The 8,668-nt window shown below is 60.4% G+C and overlaps 1 protein-coding gene across 3 annotated transcripts; it reads right to left on the reverse strand.

The window, feature by feature from the left end:
* Positions 1-1,168: 1,168 nt before the first annotated feature.
* KLHDC7A (kelch domain containing 7A) lies at positions 1,169-7,582 on the reverse strand. Of its 3 annotated transcripts, XM_079777736.1 has the most exons (3): positions 6,634-7,582; positions 5,945-6,059; positions 1,169-5,221 (listed from the first exon to the last, which is right to left on the reverse strand). In XM_079777736.1, exons 2-3 carry the CDS (start codon positions 5,951-5,953, stop codon positions 2,828-2,830), a joined length of 2,403 nt encoding a protein of 800 aa, XP_079633862.1. In that variant the 5' UTR covers positions 5,954-6,059; positions 6,634-7,582; the 3' UTR covers positions 1,169-2,827. The 3 variants fall into 3 exon arrangements, with proteins under 3 accessions (XP_079633862.1, XP_079633864.1, XP_079633863.1); XM_079777738.1 differs by lacking the exon at positions 5,945-6,059 and having other exon boundaries at positions 6,089-7,582; XM_079777737.1 differs by having other exon boundaries at positions 6,005-7,582.
* Positions 7,583-8,668: the final 1,086 nt, after the last annotated feature.

An 8,668-nucleotide genomic window follows, 5' to 3' on the forward strand; every position in this document is an offset into this window, starting at 1 on the left:
CCCTGGATGCCTAGGGGGCGGCTCCCAGCAAAGCTTCGGGGACTTCTGAACCACCTGGGGCCACAAGGCCCTTCCAGGGAAGGATGGAGAAGGCGGGGAAGTGCTGGGCACCTGTCAGGGCTCCAAATATCGAAGTATCTTCCAGTGGCTCTGAGTGGCTCTTCCTCCCAGGCTAAAGGGCAGGAGCCCCTCCACCCCGCACCTTCCCGAGGTTTGGGCACCGGGGCTCTAAGCAGCTCCGTGGGAAGCTCCTCTGTGGTCAGACAGCCTGGGAAAGCGCTTCATGCGCTGAGCCTGGGAAGCTCACGTCAGCAGCCAGTCCGTTCTTCACCACCCACCCCGACGAGGGGCGCAGAGGCGCAGGGTCTCCAAACCTAGATGATCTAAAATAGCGGTAACTCGAGCACACCCTAGACCTCGTCGGACCAAATGGGGCACCTGCAGCTTAAATGTCAGACCCTGGCCTCCACGGAGCGGGCTCGGAAGACACCCAGACCGATTTTGGAGCAGTCCCTGGGCTGGGTGCTTTACACACGTTCTCTTAGTTCTTTAACATCCACGATGGGCTGGCAGTGGCGAACCCATTTTACAGGTGCAGAGAATGAGGGTCAGAGTTTAAGAAAGGTTTAGTTGAGTTCCAAGTTCAAGGACAGAGCGTGATTGGTTGGTGTGGGTGGAGAAGGGACTGGGGACAGCCCAGATGACAGCTGATGCCAACTGGGCTCCAGTGCCTCCTGAGAGGGGAATGGGAAGACACCATGTTGGGAGTAGGCCCGGTTCCAGGATGCTTTTAAGGCAACTGAGGGTCTTTGAACTTTGCCATGAAGGGCAAGTTCTTTTGAACTCTCTGAGCCTCAGTTTTCTCACCTGTAAAATGGAATGGTGGTGAGGATCAGTGAGATGCTATGCAGGAAGCATCTCGTCCAGCACCTGCATGTGCAGATCAGGGGCTCCGTCTTATAGCTCCAGGAACAACTCAGGGTGGGGCACCTGGGATGGCCCCTCCAGACAGCTCTCGTTTCAGGCTGGGCATTTCCAAGGGCAGCCCTGTGCCCTGCAGTCCGAGCGGGGCCCAGGCCCCAGCCCTGCTTGAACAACCCTGCTATTCTGGACACGACCTAGGCTGGGCTTCTCTTGTAAATATTGATGAAGGCCCCAGACAGAGAGGAACAGGAAAACAAGGGACGTTTTATTTATGAGAGAAAAAGAAACCAACAGAAAAAAAAAATCTACAAGCCCAACAGGGGGTGTGTGGGGGGATCTTAAATAAACCGTGGTGCAGCCACTGGGTGGAATGTTGTGCAACGATTGAAATGATGTTTACCGAGGGTTTGTAATAACACGGGAAAATGCTTATTCTCAAAAGTGAGGTGAAAAAAAGGGAGCAGAACTGAATTGTAAATTCAGCATAATCACGCCTAGGCCAGAATCAAGCCCGGCCGAAATCACACACAGAAGAGACAGGCTGGAGAGACCCGTGTCACAGCAGGGGTTAATTGGGGCGATTTTTTTTCATACTTTTCTCTCTTTTCCAATTTCTCTATAATGGCATGGTTGGCCTAATGTAAAAAGCAACCCACATTTAAGATTCTTTTTTATTTTCCCCTGAAGGAGAAAGAACTCTTATTGGGAAAGCAGATGGCCCAGGGACAAGCTTTATTGGACCAACAGGCCACTCTGAGGCTGAGGGCCCCAGGTGGGCAGGCCGGCTATTCACCACGGTCCGGTGGAAACCCTAGACCCTGAACCCACGGCGTCACGTGGGCCGCCCGACACCCAGCCACACACCCAGCCGTGGCGGCGGCGGTGATGTCCTGGAAATTATTTGGACTCTCCTCTCTGAATGTGCGAACACGGCTTCTCTCCTGGGAACGCACTTTCTATCCAAGCAAGAAACCTCTCTTATAAATGTCGGCGGGACAGGATTCTCTCCGTGAGGTGAAGGGCTGCAGCAGAAGAGCTGGGTTCCGGCCAGTTCACCCCATTCACCCCGAGAGGGAGCTCCCAGGAGGAGGACCTGGTCCTGCCCATGTGACAAAGGCTCTCAGGTGCAAGGCCGGGCTTCCCGGGCCCTGAGCCACCCCGGACTTTGCAGGCCCCCAGGTTTCCACTCAGGTCTCTGCTCAGTGTGTCTTATCAGGAAGGCCTGCTCACACTATCCCGCTCGCCTGCTTAGCTGGCTCGGTGGCTGTATCTGACATGGGTTCTATTTATTTATGTATCTTTGTCAGAATTGCCCATTCTCCTCCACTACAATGTGAGCTCCTGTCGGGCAGGCGCCTCCAGCACAGGAACAGTCCTGGCTTCTCCTTCTGTAACTGAACCGACCATCATGCCCCCAGGGGGTCGTTGAGGGCCCCCTGAGCGATCCCCTCCTGTCACCATGGCCCTGCCCGCTCTCATCCCTGAGCCCAGCTCCAGAGAGAGGAACACAGCTGCTCTAGTCCGTAACGAGGCCCGGGGTCAGCTTCAGGGGTCACTGGGGGTCAACTGGCACCTGAATCGTGGTTGTGATAAGGCTGTGCCCCTAAAGTGTGCTAGGGTCCTGGGGAACCCCCCTCCCCCCAATTCAGACTTGAAACCATCCCGGGAGATGTGGCTGCCCTCGGCCTGGAGCACCAGGCCCTAGCTCTATTTCACCCTTGCCCTCTGCAGCCCGCTGGCACCAAAGCATCTCGGAGCCCAGCCACCGACGGACGTAGGACTGGAATTCACCTTCTGCAGCCAAACTCCTGGCCGCCTGGTCTCCCAGAAACGGCCCACGGAGCGGTGGGCAGGGGGTGCTCTTTGCCTCCAGCTTTGCAGGAGGAGCCCAGCGGAGGGGCAGCTAGACCCTGGTCTGAGGCACCTGGGGGCTGGGCAAGGTCAGGACGGTGGGCAGGAGGGTGCCCTGCGGGGAGGGGAAGCTGCGCAGCTCCTTGGGCACAAACCTGGGCGATATGTTGTCAGCCAGGAAGAGGAGCGTGCGCCGGCGCCCCACGCAGTAGACGAGGCTGTCCACCACGGCGCACTGGAAGGCGTCCGGGTAGGGCGTCCGGTACGTGGCGCACTCGTACCAGAGACGGGCACTGGCGCTGCAGCGGTACACGCTGATGCCCAGGCTGCGGTTGAGGTCGAAGCGGTAGAGGAAGCCATCGACCGCCACCATCTCGGCCGTGCGGTCCTTGCCGCCCCCCGTGGGACCGACCTGCCAGCGCTGCTCCGGGGCCGAGAAGCGGAGCAGCAGGTAGCGCAGGGTGCCGCCCGTGACGAAGATGTCCCCGGCACACGCCGTGGCCGTGTGCGCCAGGGCGAAGGTGTCGTTGGGGAGGGGCGGGGCAAAGGCCCAGCGGTCCACGCGAGGGTCGTAGCGCTCCACTGTGTTCAGACACTCGCCCCCGATGGCGTACAGGTAGCCGTCCAGGGCCACCAGGCGGCAGTGCGGCCGGGCTTGGTTCAGCGGGCACACCTCGCTCCAGATCCCGGTCAGCGGGTTGTAGCAGAAGACCCGGCTGGAGGGCCGGCACCCGGACCCCTGGCACCCGGACACCACGAACACATAATTGAAGAGACTGCAGATGGCACAGCCGCGGGACACAGCCTCCGGGGGCAGAGGGGCCAGCAGGTGCCAGACGTCCTGCTCATCGTCATAGCAACAGAGGCGGCCAGCGTCTTCCTGGGGGCACATGTCGGCCACCACCAGGTGCTTGCGGCCCCTCAGCCGCCTCTGGAGGACCAGCTCCCGCTCGGCCCCGCTCAGGCGCCCGTAGATGTCCGGGCTGCGCAGGACCTGGAGGTAGTTGTCACTCATCACCTTGTAGGCGGCCTCCTTCAGGGCCTCCAGGTTCTGCCTCTTGGCCAAGGTCAACACCTCGTAGCAATTGCCCAGGTCCAGGCGGACATCAGGGGCTGACCCGGGGGTGAGGGGCAGGTGGAAGAAATTGGTCCCGGCCACGAGCTGCAGGTTGGCGTCCCCGCTGCTTCCGGCTGCGCTGGACTCCAGAGGCTCCCCGGATATGGGGGGGCTGGATGGGGCGGTCTGGTCTGTGCAGGATGGAGGGGGGCTCCCGAAACCGTGGAGCTGCAGCTGAAACTCGGGGTTGTCCACGATCTGGAGGAGGCTCTCCTTCCTGCTGAAGCCCCCCGCGGGGGGCAGCCCAGGCTGGGGGGAGGCAGCTGGATCGGCTCCGCCTTCTCTGTCATCGTCAAGGCCTCTGGAGACTGTCCCTATTCCCGGGGGGCCTGGCACGGGAGGTGGCGCCTCCGCCAGGGCCGTGGTACTGGGGGCCAGCCTGCCTCTGGAGGTGGCCTGGGAGGTAGACTGCACGTAGTACTCGTACACCTTGCCCTGCAGCCTGGGCCGCATCCCCGCCACCTTCTCCTGTAGGAAACTCTCCTCTACTCGAACCCGGGCCACCGAGGAGAAGGTGTAGGAGGCGTTGGTGGCCCCCTCCTGCTGGTGCAGGGCCAGGCCCATGTTGGAGGCAGCCCGCAGGGCCCCTGCCTCTTCCCTGCAGGCCCCCAGCACGCCGGCGAGGACCCAGCTCTGGCTCATGTCAGTCTTGCCTTCCGAGCGGGCCATCCAGGGCTGGAGGGGGGACGCCTGCTCCCCAGCCCCTGGCTGCTCGGGGAACCCGCCGTCCTGCCACGGAGCAGGCCCACCCCCCACACCGCTGCCGTCCACGGCAGCCAGGACATCTGGGGCGCTTTTGGGTTCACTGCCCAGAGGGGGGCGGTGGGGCAGCTCGGGCCTAGTGCCAGCAGCTGTTCCCGTGTCCTGGCCACTGCCGCGAGGAGGTGCCAGGCCGGACTCCAGGCACCGCCCACCCTCGTCCTCACCAGCTCCTTTCCTCTCGGGCTTCCAAGTCTCTCGGGCTTCCACGTCGCTGGAAGGGGTTCCCAGGAGCCGGGAGGCCCCCGGATTCTCCCAGCTGCCGCCCAACGGTACTCCAGGTCCCTTGCTTCCGCTCCGGCATCTCAGGCCCCGGTGGGGTGCCCCAGGAGCAGCCCCCTGGGCTTCAGGCTGCCCGGAGCCTTCTGCCTCCTCCTCGGCCTTGGCCTTGGCGCTCCTGCCCCACAGCGGGGCTCGGGCGGGCCTCGACTTGTACAGCCTGTAGGCTGCGGTCAGCAGGAGCAGGGCGGCCGCGGACAGCACCACCTTGCCCGTCAGCTGCATGTCCAAATGCCAGTCCTGGGCCTCGGCTCCGCCTCCTCCTTCAGGGAGCATGCTTCCCAAGCCAACCTGGGGCGGAGGAATGTCAAGAATCTGATTAATAATTGCCCAATGGGGGCCGGCTCCTGGTTCCCGCTGAGCTGAGCGGAGGGGGTTCTGGGCCAGCTCTGGCCAGCTGAGGAGTTGGAGCAAAGGTGACTTTGAGCGGGCAGAGGGTGGCCACCGAGCCCGGCCGGCCGGCAGATCCGGGCGCTGGCCTCCTGGGATCCGGCAGTGCCTGCCCCGGGGGTGGGGTCTGCCCCGGGGCTGAACTTGTGATCAGCCACCTGAGCCCGCAGCAGCTGGAGGATGTCAGGAGTGTCCGCGGCTCCTGAAGAGGGAGGAAGCTCTTGACCAAACATCACCCGATGCTAGGAGACGCATGGGGTTGGTCACTATTTGTGTGCGTGCTTTATTTTCTCTTTTGCAAATCAGCTGTGCTGGGAGGGTTGGGTGTGGCGAGTGTGGGGCAGGTGGAGCCTCGGCAGGTGTGGCAGGAGACCCGCCTGGGTCCCTTTTCTCCCTCTTGGGGGCCCCTGGTTCCCACAGTGGGGGGGGGGTCTGCAGTGAGCAGCAGGGGAGAGCCTGGGAATGCTGCCAAGCCACCTGACCCGGCTCTTGATGCCTCTGCCCTCCTGAGAAAGCTCGGGAAAAACACATGGCATTCATGCCCGGGCCAGGGGCAGGCGTGGGGCACAGCCTCACCCTCCAAACCGGACAGACTCCCAGGATGAGAGGCCGAGGGAGACTCACCCGCACCATCTCGCCGGGGCTAGGGGTTCCAGGTCCAGACGACCCGGCTCTGCCACTTACCAGCTGTGTGATGTTAGGCAAGTGACCTCACCTCTCTGGGCCTCAATGTCTTCATCTGAAAAATGGGGGTGACAGCATACCAACCTCATCAGGTTGTGGTGAGAGCAAAAATGGGTTAACCGGTGGAAAGCCTCGTAGAAGCTCAGTCACTATCAGCCATTCTTTTCCTCTCTTCTCTTCCTCCTTCTCCCCATCCGTGTCCTTGTCACTGTATTAGTCAGCACCAGCTGGACCTTCCGTAGCATAAATCTAATTGTGTCCTCCGTAGACCGAGGTCCTCTCTGGGTCCCCAAAGGCCAGGATCTCAAACCCGTGCACCCCACAGGGGCCAGGCAGGTAAACCGAGGATTCACCCCGTGAGGGTGCCAGGTGGGCAGGCCCAGCACTGCCAGGCCCCACTGTTCAGAGATGCTTACTCTAGGCAGTGATGCGATCCGTCGTGATTTCTAAATGATGGCATCGAATTTAAAAATGAGAATAATCCCCACTCTGCGAGGAATTTGTCTCTGAAGCCTTGACGAGGAGAAAATCCTGACTCGTGCCTGTGTCCACAGCCCCTCACACTCCAGCCTCGGTTTACCACCCCGCCCCCTCCCCCAAGTTCATTTCCCGTTGGCTGCCTCACGTGCCTGCGCAGGGCTGGGGCTCCGCCCGACCCTCTCTGCTGGTGCACATCCCTGCAGCCCTGTGGAGTCGGCTCAAAGACTGTGCCTCCCGTGCCTTCTTCCCGGTGAATCCATCTTCCACCATCATCTTCTCCTTCTTGGGTCTCTTGTTCTTTGCTCCTCTTGTAGCCTCTATCGTGGGCCGTGGGTCAAAGTGCATCCTGTTCTCAGGAGCTGGATTCCAAGTCCCCGAGGCCAGGGTGGGGCCAGGTGCAATAGGAACAACAGCCGGTCTTACAGGCGCCGCGGACGGAGCCGGGCGCGCTGGATGAGTCTCCTCTCCTGATCAGTGTTTGTTTAAGAAAAGTCCAGTGGTCACCCCGACCTTATGGCAGCTCCACGCTTATGTCACGTTGCTTGTCAACAGGGACTTCCCTCTCTGTTTCCAGACCCCAGAGTTTTGCAGACCTGAGTTCATCCAGCCGGCCTCCCCCCTGCCCCACGGGTGACGGGCAGCAGGGTCCCTGTCTTCCCACCGTGGCCAAGGCAGTGATTCTGAATTCCAGAGGCACTGACACGGAGCGTGTGTGTTAGAAATTCAGTGTCCAGGCCCACCCCTCCCCATCCCTTACTGATTCAGGAGGTTTGGGGTGGCTCCCAAGAAATCCCCATTTTTCAACAATCCTCTCCGGAGATTTCAGTGGGTCTAGGGATGTAGACTAGGTCAGCGTTTCTACCCACCTGCTGAGAATTCCTCTTCGTCCTGGGTGGGGCGAGCAGTTACTCCCTAGATCACCAAGGTGAGGCCCAGGGGACAAGGGGGCGGGGATGAAGTCCTGGGCACTTTGCATAAGTAAAGTCATTTTCGTTTCCCAGGAATTTGGAGACGGGGTATTGTCAATAGGTGAGGAAACCGAGGCTCAGAGGCATGTGTCAATGGCACATTGGTGGTGAGTGGCAGGTCTTGATTTACAGCCAGGCCTCTGCAGCTGCATGGCCCATGGGTCTCCCCTGGGAGGGAGAGGACCAGGTGAATGGCAATAAAAAGGGTGTGTCCAGTGGTGGAGCCAGGGCTTTGGGGCTGAGGGGTGGGGAAAGGGTGGGACTCTTCTACCGTGGGGAGGGGAGGACTTGTTGCACACCCCAGGTGTGTGGTGGCCTCTCAGATGCCACCTGGTGAGCAGGGTCTGGGCCCCTTTGATGTGGGCTTTTCTACCCAATGAAGGCTCCACTGTGCCCCGGAGTGCTCTCCCTATGGCTCCAGGGTAAACCGATTGAGTCAGGCAACCACCCCTTCCAGCTGGAACCTGCTCCTGGGCACCGCGTGTGGCCAGACCGAGCCCCTGGGGCAGCAGGGAAAGGCGGGGGTGGGGAGGTGGGGGGGTGAGGAGGGGTGGGGGGAAGGGGTGTGGGGACCATAGACTCAGGCTCAGCCCCAGGGGACTGATGTCCTGATCGGGAAGATGGCACATGCCCCCAAGTTATGATCAAGTCACAATCCATCACAAAGGGGAAATTAACGAGGCCAGGGAAGGGTTCTAGAAAGAGGCACTTAGCATTGACGATTTTTTAAAATATATATATATTTTATTGATTTTTTACAGAGAGGAAGGGAGAGGGATAGAGAGCTAGAAACATCGATGAGAGAGAAACATCGACCAGCTGCCTCCTGCACACCCCCCACCGGGGATGTGCCTGCAACCAAGGTACATGCCCTTGACCGGAATCGAACCTGGGACCTTTCAGTCCGCAGGCTGACGCTCTATCCACTGAGCCAAACCAGTTTCGGCAGCATTGACTATTGATAAAAGAAGCAGGGGCATAGACTGGTGGATTGCTTGAACCCATATTTACCGGATGCTTATCATGTACCAGCCCTGTGCTGGGATGCAGTGACATAGGTTAAAGAAACATGCGTGGCCCAGCCAGCGTGGCTCAGTGGTTGAGCCTTGATCTATGAACCAGGAGGTCATGGTTCTATTCCCAGTCAGGGCACATGCCCGGGTTGTGGGCTCGATCCCCTGTAGGGGGCGTGCAGGAGGCATCCGATCAGTGATTC

The sequence above is a fragment of the Cnephaeus nilssonii genome (genome assembly GCF_951640355.1).
Source record: "Cnephaeus nilssonii genome assembly, chromosome: 7".
In the NCBI taxonomy this organism is placed as follows: Eukaryota; Metazoa; Chordata; class Mammalia; order Chiroptera; family Vespertilionidae; genus Cnephaeus; species Cnephaeus nilssonii.